Here is a 22,507-nt window from a genome sequence, read left to right as displayed (position 1 = left end):
TGAATTAGCATCTTGTTAAACTTACATGTGAACATTATTGGATCTAATGAGGTAAAAATTAATAAGGTCTCTAAAGCTGCAAGATATGCTTATTTATAAATTTCCACTATTCAGTTTTCTTCTAGTACCCTACACTTAGCATTTGTCTAACCAAAACCAATATCAATGATGGAGAGGCACAGTAAACACTTAGCATTTGTCTAACCAAATCCAGTATCAATGATGAAGAGGCACAGTAAAATGATTTTCTGCAATGCAGTATGTCTTTTAACATTCATTAATTCATTAATTTATTCTTTGTGTTTCCACACTGGCAATTAATCCTCATGACTGAGTACTTACTTGCTATGATGAGACTGGTTTGCTTCCCTTCACCTGTTAAAGGGTTAAGAACACAGCATGTGATACCTTCCTGTGACTGGTTTCTAAAGAGAAGAGTAATTTTCATGTAGAAAAATCTGTCTTCATTCTGAGAGTATGATAATGAAGAATATGGAACTACATTCCCATTACTGTCTTTCCACTCCATTTGGGGCTGGGGGAACCACCCTACTGAAGAACACTCCACAATGAATCCATCATATCCAAAACTCTGAACATTGATTTCCATCTTCAATCCAAATGCTAGTGGAAATGACAAGGAAACAAAAGCATAGTTATTAATCTGAGTTTTGGTTTAGTCTAATAACACATGTGAGTCTACTTCCATATTTTATTGCTAAGTTAGACTAATTGATTGCTATATGATGTTTATTCTCTGCTTGATTTATTTTTTGAGGTAAATGTGTAACTTTTACTCATTGTTTAGATATTTTAGAATGCAAAATATAATAAACCCACAAGAAATGACCAAGATAATGCCATGTACTTCAGTTTGTTGTGTACAAGGATAATTGTATAGTATGTTTCACAAGCAACTTACCAGCTACGCTGAGTTTCATGAAGGCCGTATCACTAAAGTCACTATCATTAAATGAACATTGGTAAGGCCCATCATCCAAAATGCTGATATTATGAATTCGGAGGGCCACTTTGCCATTTTCAATGTCCTCTTTTACAAATTCTGTACGCTTCACATATTCAAGGGCAGCTTCTCCATTCACCCCATGGCCACCTCTGTACCGATAAATAAGTTTAGATTTGTCTTCCCTGAACCAGCGCACTTCCATATACTCCACACTGCGTGGTGGAGTCACCTGGCAGCTGAGTTCAGCCTGGCCTCCTACTCTAGCCACCACACGTCCAGTGAGAGTAGTCACCATTAGATTCTCTGTGGAGAAAAATTGAAAATCAAAATAAATGAGAAACTAAAAATACTTTACTGCCATGAACTGTTTAGAAGAACATATCAAGTCCTACCTACAAGACTTAGCTGATATAAATATTCAACTCTGATTACATTCCTTTTCATCTTTCAGTATTTTTTTGAAAACCAATGCTAGCTCATCCCTATCTTTAAAACAGGATGTAGTAAAGTAGGAATTACCAATAACATGTTTTCTACTTAATTATCTGGGGAAATCTGTCTGGTATAACTATTTTGGAACTCTGGAATCTATTGAAGGTTCATCTTCAGCTTCTGTGACAAAATACCTAATTCCTAATTAGTCTATATTGGTGTTGGGAATTGAACCCTGGTTTTGTGGAAGAAAATCCAGTTCTCTTAAACACTGAGATGTCTCTCGAGCCCCTCCATTATTTTAAGTGCTAATGTAGGGAAATTTGGAGGCAAACTCATGATCTAACAACAGGTGAACACATAAGAAAAATATGGTAAATACATATAATTGGTGAATACAGAATGCATTGCTTTTAATATTTTGTAGAACCTAACCTTTATTAGATCAATTAATAAAGTTAGGCACATTTACTGTCACTTTTCCTTCCTAAAAGTTTATATAGTTTTGATTATCTGCCTTTGCCTCTCACTATTTTCCTTCCCATTTCTCCTCTTTCCCAGAAACCTGAACATATATTTCAGATATGGAACCAATTGGAAAGTTTCTTCTGTTTGTTTGTCTAAGATGATGTCTATGTATCATTTACATTTGAAAGATAATTAATGTATTATGATATAAAATCCCTAATTAGTAGGTTTTCCATAAATGATTTAAATAATTTTCTGCATCTATTTCTTTCTTATATGATTTCTGTGAATATGAAGATAATTTTATCATTTTTATTGGGAGATGGACATATTTCTAATCCCTCTAACAAAGAGTGCTAGTATTTTAAATTGTATCTTTCATTTTTATTATACCTTGAATACTATATGCAAAAGTATACTTTTTCTGTTTGTTTTGACTCTTACACTGTTTGGTATTCTCTGAGATTATTGGATCTGTAGGGAGTTTAAAGCATGGGACTTCTTTTTCTTTTTGCCTTTGTTCTCCTTCTATTACCATTATCTGAATATTACAATGTTCATAGGTTGGCTCAAAGTTCTTATGCTTTTTCTGCAAAAGTTGAAGTCTTTCTCCTATTTATACATTTCTATGATTAATAATCAGTATCAGAATTCTTCCCAAGTTTTGTTCATTAAGTCTACTCATAAAAGAGACATTCTTTAATTCTGCTATAGTATTTTTCACTATAATATTCCTTTTCTTTATTTCTTAGAGTGTCTAACTGTTCTTATCCATTTGATCCTGTATATTATCCATTTTGCCATTAGATTACTTAAAATATTAATTGTAGTTGTATTAAATTTTTAGTTTGATAATTACAGACTACCTATGGTTTTACTTGCTCTATCCTTCTGGACTCTGGTCTTGATGTTTTAGTGTGTCATGTTTTATTGGGAGTCAAATATACAAAAATTTATCTACCTGATGGCATATTTTAATGATTTGAACTAAATAAGGAGGGGGAGAAAGAGAATAGTATTCTGCAACTTTATGATTTAGATCCAAACTTTCAGTGAATCTGTGCCTTTGGGTTGTGACATTTCTGAGTGCTTCCCAATGTCTTTGTTTCCTGAGAGGGATAGGACAGAAAGTGGTGACTTGAGTTCAATTTTATATTTCTCCCACATCAATCCATTCATGCCACGAATCTCAGCAGATGATCTTTGGGATTTTCTTGAAGGCAGAACTAATTAAAGTGGACCTATTTTAAAATAGTTACTTTCTCCATCACTCTGTTCTCACCATGAGAACCTGGTAGAAAGGATGGAAATAAAAAGCACCACCCAGCACCTAACCATAAGGGAGACTATGTGCTCTTTGTGGTTCAAACTGTTAAAGGTTGAGGCTCTAGTATCTCATTAACTTCAGTGTACTTTTTCCTACTTTGCAACTTTTATTTTCAGATATTCCTTCTCTCAGAGAATTATGACCTGGTAGAACTCTGCTCCTTTCTGGCTCTTGAACTTAGCAGACAGTGATACACTCTGGGATCTTACTGCATTTTTGAATATAAAAAAAGTTACTGCCACTCACCTTCTTGACATTTTTCCTACTATTGCAAAGAAACAATGCTGCTAACTTCCTTTAATACTAAAACTGGGCACTAGAAATATTTCTTACACATTTTTCATAATTTCAATAGATAAGAAAATGTGTTCTTACCTGAAGTTAATATCACTTGCAGGAAGATGAAGCACACATGATACCCAGAAAAATGAGAGTATGTAGGCTTCATCATAGCTGGAAAGGACAATGCAGAAAGATAAGATAAGAACAGACAATAAGATATTATATATATATATATTAGGTACACAAAATTAATTCATAATTTAAAAAAGAGGCAATCTTAATGTTTCCTTAAAAATAAACTTTTTCAGTATTTGAAAAAGAAGAGACTGTCCTCACACATGGTTCTCATGAAAGCAGGAATTCCCAGTTCCTTTAGTCTGCTAGTTAACACTTCTTAGTTCCTTTAACTTTTAACCAACCTTGCTAAGTGACCAATTCCTTAAGCAGATGCATTTAACAAATAGTGGAAGGAAAATGTTTTAGGTAAGTTAATAGATGTAGGGAACAAAAGCAACCAGACTAAAGACATGGGTGCCTAAATATGAGTGGAAATGTAAGAAAAAATATTTTTAATCCATGTGATTGGAAAAATATATTGATATCAAATAGTAGATAAACTAAGGCCCTCTGTTAACAATTGTATATGTTATTTCTAATCAGTGGAATAGTTCTGAAACCTGTTAATTAGTCATTTTTAATGATCACTACTTTAAAATATGCAAATGTTTTTTGACTATGTTGTTGAGAATTGAAAACAAAGAAATAGCCATACAAAGAAATGACTGGGATGAATTAAACATTAATGACTTTTTCAAACTTATGAGAGAGAAATCATCAAGAACAATTTCTTAAATTGAAATTTTGGAATAAGAGTGTCCACATGAAGAAATATGAGTAAAAATTTACTAATCTTGGAAAGACTCTGAATGATGCCACATACTTTTATAATAAGATTAATCACAGTTACAACTTACAAGAAAATTTTTAAGTTACATATATATATATATATTATACTGATACATAAGTATAAAAGTCTTTAAGGCATCAGATAGTAAAACTTTGAATTATCTGTCTTGCCTTTTGCCATGAACTGAGAATGAGGATGCAAAACCAGGAAGAATCAGCTTGTCTTCTATTATTGATTGGAGGATATATCATTATTTCAGGTCTGTCCTAAACTATGTAAGTTCCCTACTTTAAAAATGAATGAGGTAGAGAAGTTCAGTTTTGAGAACTTAGAAAAAGGCATGGCACATTGTATAAAGGAAAAGAAAAAATTGCCATATGTGATAGTTCACAAACTAAAAAGGAAAAAAAATATGCCAGAAATTGTATAGAACCACAAAAGACCCTAAACAGTCAAAATATTTTTTAGCAAAAAAGAAAAAAGTGCTGCTTAGGAGACTATCATACCATATTTTAATATATATTACAGATCCAAAGTAATTAAAGTAACATGATATTAGTATTTAAATAGAAGTATAGACCAATGGAACGAAATAGAAGACCCCAATACAAGCACATGTAACTTCATAAATTTGATTTTTGACAAAAATGCTAAGATTAAACACTGGATAAAAGATATAATCTTCAATAAATTATGCTAAGGGAAAAGGATATCCACAAGAAGAATAAAATTAGTCATATCTATCACCCTAAACAAAAGTCAGCCACAAATAGATCAAGTGCCTCAGGGTGAACATGAAACACAGAAACTTCTAAAAGAAAACACAGGCAAGATTCAGATGTAAGAAAGGACTTTTGAGCAGGACTCCATTCAGACAGGAATTATAGACAACAGCTGACAACCAGGACCCCATGAAACTAAAATTCTCTGTATGGTGAATGAAACAATTGAACAAAGAAGCCTTCAGAGTGGCCATATATCAGGTTAATAATTAATATCCAGAATATATGAAGACATAACAAACATTAAAGGAGTCAACAAAACAAGTGACCCAGTTAAAAAAAATGGACTACAAGAGGTACATGCCTTTAATCCCAGCACTTGGGAGGCAGAGGCAGGTGATTTCTGAGTTCTGGGCAAGCCTGATCTACAGAATGAGTTACAGGACAGCCAGGGCTACACAGATAAACTCTATCTTGGAAAAAAGGCTACAGATATGAACAGACTGTTTCTCAAAAGATAAAATTCAAATGGGTGAAAAATAATTCTTAAAATGTTCAACATTCTAAGTTATTAAAAAGTGCAAATTCAAAGGCTTTGATATTTCATCTTATCTAAGTAAGAATAGATAAGTTAAAAACAAACAAATAAATAAACAAACAAACAAAAGCCAAAACCACAAGCAACAGTAAATTCTGGCATGTATGTGGAGAAAAAGACTGCAAATTGATGAAACTACTGTGGAAATCAGCACGGAAGGTCCTCCAAAATCTAGAGTAAATCTACCATATAATCCAGCTGTACTAATTGGTGCATATACACAAAGGACTTTACATCTTACAACAGAGACACTTGATTATCCATATCCATTGCTACTCTATTCACAATAACCATGAGAAGGAAATCAACTAAATATTCAACTAATGAATTTAATAAAGAAATACACACACACACACACACACCACACACACACACATATATACATTATATATATATATATATATATATATATATACATATGTAACATTAACGATATATATATATATCCATAAACACACAGGAATAAAAACAAAGTTAATCTACTGTTGCCGCCAGCTGCCACATATGAACCGGGTTACCTGGAAGAGAATTCTGAGGTTAACGGGAAGGGGGCGAAAGAGAAATGAGTCAAGAGGACAGTTGCCCATAGAGACCGCCTTTACTATCATTAAGCCAATATTTATAATCTTAGGAAAAACCACCCTGCCCCCCAAATGGCGGAGAGTTCATAGATCTTCTCAGCGAATTGTCTGCTTTCATTCACGCAGTTTTCTGTTGGTCTCTGGGTGGAGCTGCGCTGAGGTGAAATAGGCTGTATTGTTATCTTGAATAGGCCAGCGATAACAGAGATAACGCCCGGGAAGGGCTGAGGCTGTAGGCCAGGAATGCTGCAGCTTGAATAGGCCAGAGATAACGCCAGAGGAAGGGTGGGGGTTGCCAGCCAGGAAGGTCACAGCTAAATGCTGTGGGGGGAAGGGACAATTCCCCCTTAATTATTAATTTTTAACAACTCAGTGGATATAAGTATATTCATCCAATGGATAATGGGCTTTTAGACCAGTGAGGGAAAACAGAGGTCCAACCCCCTTAAACATTAACGACATCTTTTTCGGGGGGGGGGGGGGGGAGGGAGGGAATAGACTGCCTTAATAATTTAAGGACAGTCTCTCAATGTCAACCCCCATGCAGCTGGACGTGCTTTTCAGGGAAATTTGGAGACAGGATTTTTTTCCTTTTCCCTTGCAGTGCCTCGCCTCGCACCTCAACTGATGCCTATGTTTGTTATATTAACAAACATGCATAGTTCCGAATACTATGCAGCCTCATTTTTGAGGATCCACTGGTAAAGTAAATGCTCTGTGAATATGAGCTGGCTGGCTATAATAACCACCCATCCTCATCCTCATCCTCATCCGGGCTGCCATCCTGGCGGCCATTGCTGGAGGAGCTTATCTTCTGAGTGTTATCTGCTTGAAATATAAAAGGAGATTAAGAGAAAAAACCTGTTTGGTCAGTATCGGAAGGCCCAAGATGTTTAATTTGATTGAAAATTAGTGTCTTCAGGCAAGAAGCCTGACTTGCAGCTTAATTTGCAAGAACACAAAGGAACCTTACTTCCCAAGTAAGGGAAAGCCTTTTGAATTAATTATACTTACCAGCAGCTTTTAGGGTGTGTTTACCTGTCAGACCAATCTCTCTGGCAGCCAGCGTGCACCATCTTCTCCCTGAGAAAAAATGCAGACGGACCCTCTCCCCCAGATTAAAACCGGGTCTGGACCATTCCATGTATTAGTTAAAAGGTCCCGCCACTTAACCATGGCGTAGGAATTGGAAGTAGCTGGGTACCAGTGTTGGTCTGCTGCAGACTGACCTTTCGCATCCGTTTGGAGAAAATTTAAAACAAATAAGACAAAGGCAAGATGTGATTTAGGGGACCTAGGGGTGTATAGGTTCCCCTTCTTAGTTTTAAGAAGCCAATTTTTAAGGGTGTGGTGAGCATGCTCTACGATTCCTTGACCCATTGGATTATAAGGAATTCCAGTTTTAAGTTTTATATTAAATTCCTTGCAAAATGAGATAAAGTTCTTACCAGTACAGGCTAGTTCATTGTCTGTCTTAATGACTTTGGGTAATCCCATGGTATTAAAAGCTTGTAAACAATGATCAATTACATTTTTAGAGGCTTCTCCCGAATGCAGGGAGGCAAAAATGAGTTCCGAGCACGTATCAATGCAAACATGTATAAATTTTAATTTCCCAAATTCTGCATAGTGAGTTACATCCATTTGCCAAATTTGATTGGGCATAAGGCCACGTGGATTAACCCCTAAGTGGGGCACTGGTGCTAAAGTGAGACAATTAGGGCATTGTTTTACAATCATTCTTGCTTGCTCCTTTGTGATCTTATGACGGAGTCTCAATGTATGGCTAGAAAGATGAAATTTATCATGATCACGTCTCACCAATTCTATAGGTGTTAAAGCCAAAGCTTGTCCTACGAGAGCTTTGTCAATGCACTCATTACCCTGAGCCAAAGGTCCAGGAAGACCTGAGTGGGCTCGTATATGACTAATATAAAAGGGATTTTTCCTAGCAATAATGATACTTTGCAATTGTGAAAACAAGGATCCAGCTGGCGTATTAAAATTAAATGTGCCACAAGTTTCTAATTGTGGTATAGAAAATGCAACATAAGCACTGTCAGTAAAGAGATTAAAGGTACTATTTATAGATTGAAAGACACACAACACCGATGTCAGCTCTGATAACTGAGCAGAAAGCCCAGGGGTCTCTATGACCACCTGTTGATTATTAATACGATATCTGACTCTTCCTTTGGAAGAGCCGTCTGTGAAAATTAAGAGAGCATTATGCAATGGCTGTAAAGATGTCATTTTAGGAAATACAACCTCATGCATATTTAAAAACTTTATCAATTTGTCTTGAGGATAATGGTTATCTATAGTCCCTTCAAAGCCTAGTTGAGCAAGTAACCAATCTGTGCTATGCTGTTTTAACCAATCATCCTGATTTACACTGAAAGGTTGAATAATAACATCTGGTTCTTTGCCAAAATAAGTTAGCGCCTGCTTTCTTCCAAGCACAATTACTTGGGCCACTGCCTCATAATATGGCAAGATATTATGCCTTGAAGACACCCTCAAATGAATCCACATCAGAGGAGACTTTTGCAATAATAAACCTGTAGGCGAGTGAGTCGTATTAAAAATTAGCAGATGCAAAGGTATAGAATAATCTATATAGGTAACAAATTGATTTTCAATAGCTTTCTCCACTGCCTGTAAAGCCAAAAGTCCTATTGAAGTTAATAATCTAGGGGATGTAGGATCAGTGTTCCCCTTTAGAATATCAAATAAAGGTTATAATTCTCCTGTAGTAAGCTTTAAATATGGCCGAAGCCAGTTAATGTCACCCAATAACTTCTGAAAATCATTTAAAGTTTTTGAATTGTCCCTGCGGATAATTATCTTCTGGGAAAAAATTGCTTGGTCTGTAAGTTTAAAACCCAGATAATTATACGGATCCTTTGTCTGCACCTTCTCTGGTGCTATTTGCAATCCTTTAGCTGCTAAAGCTTGTTGTAAGTCTTTAAAACATAAAAGCAAAGTCTGAGGATTTTTTCCTGCAATTAGAAAATCATCTGTGAAATGGATAAAGTAAATATCTGGCCACTTTTGTCTTACAGGCTGAATGGCCTGTGCTACAAACTTCTGGCATAAAGCCAGGCTGTTAGCCATGCCCTGAAAAAGAACTGTCCATTGGAATCTTTCCATGGGTTCTATGAAGGGACAATTTACAACAGGTAAACATTGTCCTATAAGACTGTACAGACTAACAAATTAAGGACCCATGCCCAGGAATGAATTACATCTTTTGAAGTTGTTGGTCATGGAGATCCCATAGATCCTCAAACATTATAGTCTGTTAGTGAATTTCTAGAACTTGACATTAAAACTCTCTCTCAAAATAAAATAAAGAAATGAAAAAAGAGGGAAGGGTAATAAAGAAACAAACAAAACACTCTAATCCTGAAGATATCATATATCTAATCTATAAAACATGAAGATACTAAGCTAGTGATCTGAAAACTTCATTTCTACTGTCTTTCACAATATTGAAAGGTGATATCCACAATACCAGAAAAGAAACAAAATCATCAACCATATTCAGCTATGAGTGCTGCAAGCTACAATAATGGATGGCCTGTCAAGATATCCTCATGATATAGTCAGTGCATCAAAACATTATAAATATCATTCTGATTGGGTTTAAATTCTTCTCCCCAAGATGAAAACTATGACTGACACTATATTGGACAAAGACTCTATGACCAGATTAACCTAGGTCTATCTGTGCTCAAAGCATCTAATTGCTTTCATAATACAAAATCCACATTAAACAAATAATCTGCATGGTCAGGCATGTCACTGCGATATACTGTTCCCTGGTAACAACTTCTGTCTTTGTCAGTGTTCTATTGCTGTGAAGAAGCACCATGATAGTTGCAACCCTTATAAAGGAAAATATTTAATTGTTCCTGGGTTACAGTTTCATAGCTTTAGTCCATTTTCATTATGCAAGGGAGCATAGAAGCATTCAGGCAGACATGGTGCTGAAGAAGTAGCTGAGAATTCTACACTTGGATCTGTATGCAGTAAGACAAAAAGAATGACTAGGCTTGGAACGGACTTTTTGAAGCTTCAAAGATGACTGCCCATAACATACTTCTTCCAAAAACTTCACATCTCACAATCATTTCAAATAGTGGCACTCTCTGGTTACCAAGAATTTAAATACATGAGCCTATTGGGGCCATTCTTGTTCAAATAGAGCTTATGCCCAAGAGTGGTATACCTGAATCTTATGGTAGACGAATTTTCAGCTTTAGATATATTTGGGGGTATCCACACTGATTTCCATAATATCTATATCAGTTTGTACTCCCGCAAGCAGTAAATAAGTGTTTGAATAAGTCTTTTGAGAATTTTGTACATGTTGAATATATTTGCTACCTTCCCCATCTTGTATCAGATTCACCTCTTCTTTTCTGTACTCAACTCTGTGTCCTATTAAAACTTAAATGTAATCTGTGCTCCTCAAATACTTTTGGATATGTGGTTTCAGAGAAGAACATCATGAATTTTGCAGGTAAATGGATGGAACTAACTCACACCCAAAAGGACATGCATGGTATATACTTACTGATAGTGGATGTTATCCAAAACATACAAAATACCCATGATATACCCTACAAACCTTAAGAAGTTAAACAAGAAGGAAGGGTCAAGTGATGATACTTGAACAGAGGGAGCTGGGTAGGAGAAGAGAGGGGGAGAGGAAAAGGGGATAGAATCAGGTCTTACTGGATACAGGAAAGATGTCCAGAGGACCATTAGAATAAATGAAAATATGTAGCTGTTGGCATAGGATTGGGAGGAACATTTTTATTTATTTTTTATTTTCTATATTCTTTGTTTACATTCCAAATGTTTTCCCCTTTCCCGGCTTCCCCCTCTCCATAAGTCCCATAAGCCCTCTTCCCTCCACCCATTTCCCAATCACCCCCTCCCATTTCTCTGTCCTGGTACTCCCCTATAGTGCTGCATCAAGCCTTTCCAGGACCAGGGCCCTCAACTTCCTTCTTCTTGGGAATCGTTTGATATGTTAATTGTGTCTTAAGTATTCAGAGCTTCTGGGCTAATTAATATCCACGTATCCATGACTGTATTCCATGTGTATTCTTCTGTGATTGGGTTACCTCACTTAGGATCATATTTTTCTAGTTCCAACCATTTGTCTAAAAGTTTCTTGAATTCATTGTTTTTAACTGCTGAGTAGTATTCCATTGTGTAAATATATATTTTCTGTAACCATTCCTCCACTGAGGGACATCTGGGTTCTTTCCAGCTCCTAGCTATTATAAATAAGGCTGCTATGAAAATAGTGGAGCATGTGTCCTTACTGCATGCCAAGGAATCCTCTGGCCCAGGAGTGGTATAACAGGGTCCTCCAGAAGAGTCAAGCTCAGTTTTCTGAGGAACCGCCAGACTAATTTCCAGAGTGGTTGTACCAGCTTGCAATTCCACCAGCAGTGGAGGAGTGTTCCTCTTTCTCCACATCCTTGCCAACACCTGCTGTCTCCTGAGTTTTTAATCTTAGCCATTCTGACTGGTGTGAGGTGAAATCACAAGGTTTCTTTGATTTGCATTGCCCTAATGATTGATGATATTGGACATTTCTTAAGGTGCTTCTCAGCCATTCAAAATTCTTCGCTCCCAGACAGACAGGACAGGTAGCTGCAGGTACACAAAGATGTCCTGAGTTTAACATCACTTGGGACACAGACCGCCAGGCTTCTGCCTGCACCTAAGACCTGGGCAGGTCTGCGGTTAGTCTGTGTGCCAGTCTGTCATGGAAGGAACTTCTAAAAAGTCCCACTACCCAGATGGTAGAAGCTTTCAGGACTCAATGGGGGTGACAGTAGCTGAAATGCTCAAAAGTGGAGGTAAGGAACTGAAGAGACCATCTCCACTAGTCAGATAGGACCCCTAGTGGAGGGATGGAAGCATCAACCCAACTACAAAACTTCCAGCCCAAAATTGTTCCTGGCCAGAAAAGGGGAAATCATTTGAAATGTAAATGAAAATATATTGAATAAAAAATTTAATAAATAAATAAATAAATAAATAAATGTTTTTAGAAAAAAATAAAAGAAATGCAGTGACAAAAATAGAACAGAGACTGAAGGAATGGGCTGCAAGTGACTTGTCCAATTTGGTATCCATTCCATGGGAGAGCCCCAATCCCTGACACTATTATTGATGTTATGTTGTGCCTGCAGATAGGAGACTGGCAGAGCTATCCTCTGCGAGGCTCTAGCAGTATCTGACTGAGACAGATGCAGATACTTCAGCCACTCATTAAACTGAGGTTGGGGACCCCTATGCAAGAGTTAGAAGGGTTGAAGGAACTGAAGGGGATGACAACCCCATAGAAAAACCAACAGTAACAACTAAGCCTCACCCTGTAAGAGCTTCCAGAGACTGAACCACCAATCAAAGAGCATACACACACTGGTTTGAGGGCTCCAGCACATGGCTCATACATAGCAGAGGGCTTTGTCTGTAATTTTCTATCAACAGAGAAAGAAAGGCGTGACCCACAAAGACAGTTTTTGGAGTCATGGATAGATATTTTTATAGGTAATGCAATGACAGTTTCATGCATATATATGTATATATATGTGTATATATATATATATATGAGTGTGTATATGTATATGTGTATTATATACATCTATTTAATATATTAAATGAATATATTTAAAAGTTTACAAATTATTTTCCCTAGATATCAAGCAGAGTTTATTGTATGTTACCAATACCTCAACAAATCTCTTCATACTTAGTACTTTAAAATAGAACATAAAATCTTGGTTGTTATCTCTCAGTTGGATATTGATGTTATAACTTAAATTTTAGGAGAAGACTCTTAGAAACTGAAGATACCAATATTTGTGACTTTCAAGTCTATTACAGTGACACAACAGTGTTTTCTTTAGTTTTCCCAGGCAATTTATAACTCCTGAGAGTCCCCTACATAGCATATGGACGACTCTCATGTGGAAGCCAGCATAAACTGTACTTGATGTTGTTATTTAAAAGAAAATACCAATGTCAGATAGAAACAGGAAGAAGGGTGGATTCTAGACCAACTGGACCAGGGGAGTAAAGATGATCATTATGTAAAGTTTTCAGAGAACTAGAGAATAAACAGAAAGGGGGAGATTGTAGATATGTGTTTTTCCTGAATCTCAGGGCACAATGGACCCTATCAGCCATCTTCATGATGAAATATGAAAATAAACCCTCTCTTTTGAAGGACTCCACTGCCTATCAGATTTCTAAGTCCCAAAATATAATCACTCTGTAAAGAAAAGAGTCTCAAGTTCTGAAATTTTTGAAGAAAAGACCCTTGTCTCCAACCATCATACACACCCAGATCACTTACTTGAGCTCCAGACTTCACAGAGAATTTGTTTCTGACCCTTCAAATTTTTTCAGTGCCTCTAGGTTGTTCAGCAAAGCTTCTTCAACATTGCTCATCAACACCTCCTCCTGATCAGAGACGATACTCTCTCAGAAGTTCAACTGATATCCTCTGACATGGCATTTTCTCTTGTCAGTCTCAAATCAGTATCCTTCAGAGAAAACAGGTAGATGGCTAATTTTGTCCAGTGGAAAAGCCCATGAGCTCATGTTCGCTAACAGTACACACTGGATCACTCAGGAGCTCTTTGCTGTTTTCAGTAGGCCTGTTCCAACATGTTACTCTTGGCTCATGATGATACTTGAGACAAGGCAGGTTCCTTAACATGCTAATGCTGGAAATACCAAGGGGATTTCTTGCTAGTATAAACAGTAATAGGTTTGGAAATTACCATTATAAGTGACATTTACTTTTTTTCTCGCCATTTTCTCTGACTCATTATATATATATATATATATATATATATATATATATATATATATATATATCCGTTGTGTTCCACTGCTGAAAGCTCTGCAATATTCAGTCATGTGGTGGGCTCAGACACTTGGAAAATAATTTGCAGGGTTTTTTCCTTATTAAAAAGATGGGGAACTTTTAAAATAAGAAGAACCTACCTAGTCAAGACCTCTTCAGCCTTTCCTCTAAAATTTCCATAAGAATTTAGTGAATATCTTGTATTAGATGCCATAGATTACTAAGAACACAAAATGTAGATAGAAATTATGGAAATCCATAGTTATTGTTTAATACTTCTTTATACTCAAATCTATTTCAAAATAAAAAGACTAGAATTATCCACTGCATCCTGTAAACCTCTGCCAGAATAGCAAGACAGCACCATATGGGTTTTTCTTCCACCATAATCCTTGGAATGTAACAAACTAAATTATGCTTAGAACCGAATCATGAGTTTCACAAAAACATAAAGTGCCTCATTTTTTTCTTGCACATACGTTTTTAGGACTATTTAAGAATTTATAAATGTTTGGACTTTAAATAAAGGAAAACTGACATTTTGACACCTCAAAATCCATTGTTATTCAATTTTTTAGCTCATCATTGCCCAGTTTATAAACTATTTGGGTATTTGTTATGTGTTTCTCATTCTGAATATCATGCAACAGAACCTATATCTTTATCCTTAAATACCTGAGGTTTCTCTGTGTCTCAAACACCATCAGTATTCATGGAAAGCACCAAGTTCTAGGAAACCACAGATATGCTCATGGTGAAGGCCTCACAATGAACTGCTTACATAAATCCACTCTACCATAGAACCAGGCTTAATTTTTCAATTCAGCCTCTGCTCACTCCAAGGTTTTTTTTAAATCAAGTGCATATTCTAAACTTACTTCCAAAGGTTAAGCACTACTCATAGATGGGTGAATATTACTCTGTATGCATGAATCCATGTCATGTAAAAACATCTATGCTACAAACAAATACATTCCTGTCTATCTCTCTCTCCATTATGTAACACTATTTCTACCCACTCCTATGATATGTACAGGTTACTTCTACAAACTGACAACTGTAGTCACTTATAATTTGCTTGGTATGAGATATCAACAAGATAGAATTCTTGATTCCACAAATAATGAATTAACAAAGAGTATCACATCAATAAACAACTGAAAAATACATAAAAACTTTCAGACTTTAGAAAAATAAAACATGAAGAAACTACCCACTGTGGATTCCTTATCTTTTTTTATTTTTTATTTTTTTATTTTATTTTTTTTTTTTTTGGTTTGGAATTGTTTGTTACAGTCAGGTGAGCCATAAGTTCAATTAAATGCCACAATGATTGAGTAGAATTCAGAAGACAGTTGATTTCAATGAAAGCAATTAGCCTAAAAACAGAAAAATGAGTTCAGAAGAAGGATGGTATTGAGATAAACACTTCTTATTTAGAGTTAAGCATCTGTCTTCTCTTATTCTCTGCTTTGATCAGTTGCAGTAGGTCCTATAAGATTCAACATCTCAGGGAACTTGTAGGCTTCAGGTTGGCTTGTTATTCATCTATCCCCCTTGATTTGAATTGTTTTAGCCAGGAACCTCTAGAATGTCTGCCTAGATGCTCTGAGATCGACAGCAAATGCTGTCTCTGGTGAGAAGGAGTGAGGTTTGAAAGGCTCTGCACCTCCCAGAAGGAAAGATCAAAAGAGAGCGTGCCCATAGAGGCAGTAACATTCAAGGATTCAGGCTGCTGGACTCCACCCAGAGGAAGCTGTGCCAAGAAATGGTGGTTGAGAATTTTTTTTTAATTTATTGATATATTTATTTACATTTCAAATGATTTCCCCTTTTCTGGACCCCCACTCCCAGAAAGTCCCATCAGTCCCCTTCCCTACCCCTGTTTTCCCACCCAACCCTTCCCACTTCCCTGTTCTGATTTTGTTCTATACTGCTTCACTGAGTCTTTCCAGAACAAGGGGCCACTCCTCTGTTCTTCTTGTATCTCATTTGATGTGTGGATTATGTTTTGGGTATTCCAGTTTTCTAGGTTAATATCCACTTATTAGTGAGTGCATACCATGATTCATCTTTTGAGTCTGGGTTACCTCACTTAGTATGATGTTCTCCAGCTCCATCCATTTGCCTAAGAATTTCATGAATTCATTGTTTCTAATGGCCGAATAGTACTCCATTGTGTATATATACCACATTTTTTGCATCCACTCTTCTGTTGAGGGATATCTGGGTTCTTTCCAACTTCTGGCAATTATAAATAGGGCTGCTATGAACATAGTGGAACATGTATCCTTATTACATGCTGGGGAATCTTTTGGGTATATGCCCAGGAGTGGTATAGCAGGATCTTCTGGAAGTGAAGTGCCCAGTTTTCTGAGGATGCGCCAGGCTGATTTCCAGAGTGGTTGTACCAATTTGCAACCCCACCAGCAGTGGAGGAGTGTTCCTCTTTCTCCACATCCTCTCCAACACCTGCTGTCTTCTGAATTTTTAATCTTAGCCATTCTGACTGGTGTAAGGTGAAATCTCAGGGTTGTTTTGATTTGCATTTCCCTAATGACTAATGAAGCTGAGCATTTTTTTTTAGGAACAAATATAATTTTTTATTCGATATAATTTATTTACATTTCAAATGATTTCCCCTTTTCTAGCCCTCGACTCCCTGAAAGTCCCTTAAGTCCCCTTCTTTTCCCCTGTCCTCCCAACTACCCCTTCCCACTTCCCCATTCTGGTTTTGCTGAATACTGTTTCACTGAGTCTTTCCAGAACCAGGGGCCACTCCTCCTTTCTTCTTGTACCTCATTTGATGTGTGGATTATGTTTTGGGTTTTCCAGTTTTCTAGGTTAATAACTACTTATTAGTGAGTGCATACCATGATTCACCTTTTGAGTCTGGGTTACCTCACTTAGTATGATGTTCTCTAGCTCCATCCATTTGCCTAAGAATTTCATGAATTCATTGTTTCTAATGGCTGAATAGTACTCCATTGTGTAGATGTACCACATTTTTTGCATCCACTCTTCTGTTGAGGGATACCTGGGTTCTTTCCAGCATCTGGCAATTATAAATAGGGCTGCTATGAACATAGTAGAGCATGTATCCTTATTACATGGTGGGGAATCCTCTGGGTATCTGCCCAGGAGTGGTATAGCAGGATCTTCTGGAAGTGAGTTGCCCAGTTTTCGGAGGAACCGCCAGACTGATTTCCAGAGTGGTTGTGGTGGTTGAGAATTTTAGGAACCTGCTCTCAGTGGAGTATTAACTTTTCAAACAAGATAAGCCATGCCTATAAAGAGAAGGGAAGCCTCAAGTGAGGAGGGCAGCCCAGAGGGAGAAATATTCCAGAGTTAAGGGTCAGAGTAAGAGAGGAGTTATCAACGGTGAAAGGTCCCCTAATGCCCTTTCCTGCTGGTATATCTGGCAGTGGGTTATGGATGACTTAACCATGTGTCAAGACTCTGTGGTAAATATTCCTCAATTACAGGGAAAGTCTCCCTGTCAGTTCAGGCCAGAGTCATCTGCTCACGTTTCTGAAGATGAGAACTATATAGTCATACAATAAATGTTCCCATCCATACTGGAAGGCTCCCCCTTCCCACTTTGAGAACCTAGGAAACTTTCCTGAATGAGCTGCAGAATCATAAGGATCAATACCACCATGTCTCCCATAGAGATGAACTGGATCAGAGTATAAAGGATATTCACTCTACAAGTTGGATTCCACATCCCCCACTCTTATCACAGAGTATACAAAAGTAAAGAGTGATATATCCCCAGTGATCATAGCAGAGACAATATGGAGGTGGTGCTGTTTGACCAAAATGCAGTGATTTACACTAGACAGAAAAGCTCCCAATACAAAGAAGCTGTTACATATGCCTCCAGCTCTGAGCCTCACCAGGTGTTAGGCTCAGGAGAGAGGGCTTGTGCAGGTGTCGAATGTAGGAGAGGCTTCCCTTGTGGCACAGACGGATGTGTTCATCAAGGAGATTGCACAGGAGAAAAATGCAAGGAATTTGGTCATAATCCACATAAACACATCCACCAGAAGGTCTACACAGTAGTGAAACCATACACATGTGAGCAGTGCTGAAAAGACTTCACTTCAATTGTAGATGAGCCCTTACTGTACATCTGAAGGTACACACTAAGGAAAGACCTTACAATTGTGAGACATGCTGGAGTGCCTTCAGTCAGGCCTCCCATCTCCAGGAGCACCAGAGATTCCATACTGGGGAGAAACCTTTCAAAGGTGATGCCTGTGGCAAGAGTTTCAGTCGCAATTCACATCTGTTATCCCTCCAGAGTGTCCACACAGGACAGAAATCCTACAAGTGTGAGGAGTGCAAGAAAAGCTTCATTTGTAGCTCAAACCTCTACATTCACCAGAGAATCCATACAGGAGAAAAACCCTATAAATGTGTGGATTGCGGAAAAGAATTTAGTTACACTTTGAGTCTTCAGGCCCATCAGGGCATTCACACAGGAGATAAATCATACATTTGTACTATGTGTGGTAAAAACTAGACTCTGAATTCAAATCTCCAAGTCCATTTGAGAGTCCACATTGGAGATAAGCCATACAGTTGTGATGTGTGTGGGAAAGGCTTCAGTCACTCTTCACAACTACAGTCCCATCAGAGAGTTTACATGGGGGAGAAGCTTTACAAGTGTGATGTTTGTGATAAGAGCTTCGGTTGGCAGTCAGATCTAATAACTCATCACAGAAACCACAGCACCAATAGACCTTACAAGAGCAAGAGCATGTTTTGATTGTGAAGATTCTGTGGTTTTGGTTAGCTGGGGCTGAAGAATCATCTGTGATTAACAAGACACCAGAACCACTAAAGCAACCCTTTGTGTTACTGAGACTATTGATGCTGGTTAGCTGGAGCTAAGAAATTAGCGGTGATTAAGAAGAGACCAGCATCACTGAGGTGAAATCTTCTGGGAAGTGTTTTCTGAGAGCACAGAGATTGTGTTCCAGAGATAGCCACAGCTGTATTTTGTGCTGTGGCTGGACTTGTTACTGTGTAAGAGTCACCCAGATGGTACTGGTTTTGAAGGCATGAAGGGGTCATGAAGAGCAGCTGAGGCTCTTGGCACAGTGAAAGGCCATGGGAGGCCATTGGTAAAAGTGCAGCCTCAGTTGCAATTGACAGCCCAGGATTTGAAGGGGTCATACACAGGAGTAGAGGCTTGTCACCGTGAAGAGAGACTATGAGAGGCTATTGGTGAAGCCTTATTACAGTGGAAGATAGCAGTATTTTGGAGATGCCAGTACCAGGCAATGACCACCAAAAACCGCAGCAGCAGTGGAGTACAGGCAGCTGGAGCCTAGAAGACAAGCTGTGTGCTACAAAGGACAAAGCTAGAGAAGTGACCCAAGCCCTTGGAGGAGTCCAGAAGATCGTGAGTTGGATCCCAGACATTGGACATTTGGAGTTTGAGTTTTGCTTTTGGTTGTGACTGTGCCCTGATATGTTTCCCTCTTGAAGGAGGAAGGTATTTTAGTGGAGCCCACAGTTAAGAGACTTTGAATTTTAAAGATATTGGACATTTTAAAATGATTGAACTTTTAATATGTAAAGACTGTGGGACTTTTAAAGTAATTTAGATCATGGGTATGAATAAGAAAGTAAGGGTTTAAGCTTAATAGTGATGTGTTTGTGTGTCAAGTTGACAAGAGGTCAATTGTACTGGCTGGTTTTGTGTGTCAACTTGACACAGGCTGGAGTTATCACAGAGAAAGGAGCTTCATTTGGGGAAGTACCTCCGTGAGATGCAGGTATGGGGCATTTTCTCAATTAGTGATCAAGGTGGGGAGGGCCACTTGTGGGTGGTGCCATCCCTGGGCTGCTATTCTTGGGTTCTATAAGAGAGAAGGCTGAGCAAGCCAGGGGAAGCAAGCCAGTAAGGAACATCCCTCCATGGCTTCTGCATCAGCCCCTGCTTCCTGACCTGCTTGAGTTCCAGTCCTGACTTCCTTTTCTGATAAACAGCAATGCAGAAGTGTAAGCTGAATAAACCCTTTCCTCCCCAAATTGCTTCTTGGTCATGATGTTTGTGCAGGAATAGAAAGCCTGACTAAGACAAATTGGTAAAAAGACAAATTGGTAAAAGATATCACGGAATCCATTCAGGAAAAAACATGTTCTATAAAATAGTGCTTGGGAAAAGAAAAGATTCAACATATACCTCAAAAATTGAAGTATTTCCATTGAGAGTGGATATAAGCACTAATCTGTGGGTAACAGGTAACTCAATGGTGTCAGATAGTGAAACTTTGAAGAGATTTAGGTGAGAAATCTAGCATTAATATAGATGAGATAAACAATAGATTTAAGCAATATAAGATATAAATACAAGGGAAAGGTCCAAAAAAATCTAAAAGAAAGTTAAAAAAAAGAAGAAAAGTGTAATAAGGAATACTAACATCATGAAATTTGCAGGAAAACAACAAAAGTCTTGAGTGGTGTGACCCAGACCCAGAAGATAAATATGATAGGCATTTGCTTATATGTGAACATTAGCCATCAAATAAATGATAACCAACTTATAATACTTAGATCTGGAGAGGTAAAGTATAGAATAAAGGACATGTTACAAGGTCTCCTTGGGAAGTAAAGAATAGAGCAGATTTTTATGGGTGAACTATGGGCAGGCATGGATGGTAAGAGGAAGATCAGGTGGTGAGAGGGAGAGTAGATGAAGTTGAGGGTTAGAATCCTGGAAGAGAGATCTAAAATTGAGGTGGAGGCATATATTTTTCAAAGCCTACTTTTAATAAAGGTTCAACCTCCCCTCTAGCCCATCACCCACCAGAGGTAGTGGGAAAAATTGTTATTAGGATACAGAGAATGTGGACATGTTTAGAAATAATTCTTTGCAGTGATTTCAATCTTCATTGTTCTCAGTCCAGTCCACTCAGTGGACACCACATAAGAATCAGCAAATACAGTCCAGTTTACTTGGCAGACTCCACACATGAATCAGCAAGGGCAGTTCAACCCAGAAGAAACTGTGATGCTCACCAATTGGCCCCAAGCCCAGTAGGTGGCAAGAAGCCACAGGAATCTCACAAGAAGTTCTTTAATGAGTTTCTCTCTATGAAGTCACCATAAGTGAAATTCAACAATGCAATGAAAGGTGAACCAATACATGTGTGTCATCAGCAAAGAGTAGACAGGCAGAGCAAGGTGAATCAAAGCTTGAGCTCCCACAGTCTATGGGGTCATATTTATATTCCTTTTAAACATTGTTTCATGTGTTTGCTATAGCAAAACATCCTTTGACCTGTGTCTGCTTCAGCAAAACTTTCTTGCATGCGTCTGCTGTAGCAAAATGCTTTCACCTGTCTGCCCCCCCCCCAAAAAAAACATCATTGTAACCTGAGTCTCCAAAGAAACCAGAAATTTTCACTTTCTTGGAGGGCATGTGAGGGGAGATATGGAAACCTAGTGCAGTGGAAACTTTCCAAAATATATGAAGGAAGTCCTAACAAGGTTTCCTTACATTCCTAGTGGGGTGTAAGTGTTAACAGCTTTGAGGGGAAAGTCTGTGAGAAGGGGTTACCCCAATGTAAGTGTTGTAGCTCTGCTATGGGGGAAATGTTTCCCCATTAATATTACATATCTTTTTGGAAATGGGAAGGTTTCCCCAATGGTAGTGCTATAGCATTGGAGGCAAAGGTATTCTGGCAGTTGGGATCCAAGAAATACCACAAAATTACACCTCAAAACAAACCTCATACACAGGATTAATTAGGAGGGAAAAAATCAGGAGAGTGGCTTCCTCTGTTCAGGTGAGACAAAGGAGCGAACTAACCAGAAGACAATAGGAGTTTTTGAGGAGCAGAGCTTTCACCAGTTGAGATTTCCAGGGTGGGAATTGGTGGGCTTTCAAGTCTAGATTTTAGCCACTTTTTTCTGGAGTGTTCTGTAGGTAAAGCCTGGTGGATAGAATTCCTCAGGACAGGGGGCTGTCCACTTGTGTGTCTCAAAGTACATACATGAGGATATGTAGTCCAAACTGGCGATCTCTTGTCATGATAAAAGGCTTTCAGTTGTGAAACTGTTTTACATTTAGTTGAATTGTTGGCCAAGGGGATCCCATGGAAATCTCCAAATAACTGAAGTTGTGAATAAGGCAACAGATTAATCTCTGCAAATTGATAGCAGAGCCCCATTGCTGAGGACACCTGCATAACAGATGAATATGGAAAAGTCAAGCTGATACCTGCATGGAGTTTGCAACTCTGTATTCTAGTGTCTCTGGTGAGAGAAAACATATTACAGGTTACCAGAAGGGAAAAAT

At 37.9% G+C, this 22,507-nt stretch overlaps 1 protein-coding gene and 1 pseudogene across 1 annotated transcript; one reads left to right on the top strand and one right to left on the bottom strand.

Moving 5' to 3' along the window:
• Positions 1-277: 277 nt before the first annotated feature.
• LOC127680339 (selection and upkeep of intraepithelial T-cells protein 7-like) lies at positions 278-3,645 on the bottom strand. Its single transcript, XM_052175824.1, has 3 exons — positions 3,570-3,645; positions 923-1,270; positions 278-624 (listed from the first exon to the last, which is right to left on the bottom strand). Exons 1-3 carry the CDS (start codon positions 3,643-3,645, stop codon positions 278-280), a joined length of 771 nt encoding a protein of 256 aa, XP_052031784.1.
• An 8,487-nt stretch (positions 3,646-12,132) lies between these two features.
• On the top strand, positions 12,133-18,964 carry LOC127680338 (zinc finger protein 226-like; annotated as a pseudogene).
• The last annotated feature ends 3,543 nt before the right edge of the window (positions 18,965-22,507 follow it).

This window comes from Apodemus sylvaticus, chromosome 3 (assembly GCF_947179515.1).
Source record: "Apodemus sylvaticus chromosome 3, mApoSyl1.1, whole genome shotgun sequence".
In the NCBI taxonomy this organism is placed as follows: Eukaryota; Metazoa; Chordata; class Mammalia; order Rodentia; family Muridae; genus Apodemus; species Apodemus sylvaticus.
Note: the sequence above shows the minus strand (reverse complement) of the source record. Positions and strands in the feature narration are given on the sequence as shown.

Excerpts from the sequence above, each read along its gene's own strand:
- LOC127680339 (XM_052175824.1), bottom strand. The coding sequence starts at position 3,645 with ATGATGAAGCCTACATACTCTCATTTTTCTGGGTATCATGTGTGCTTC. Across the intron at positions 1,271-3,569 it reads GCAAGTGATATTAACTTCAG|AGAATCTAATGGTGACTACT; the intron begins GTAAGAACACAT and ends TTTTCTCCACAG. Across the intron at positions 625-922 it reads CATGAAACTCAGCGTAGCTG|CATTTGGATTGAAGATGGAA; the intron begins GTAAGTTGCTTG and ends CATTTCCACTAG.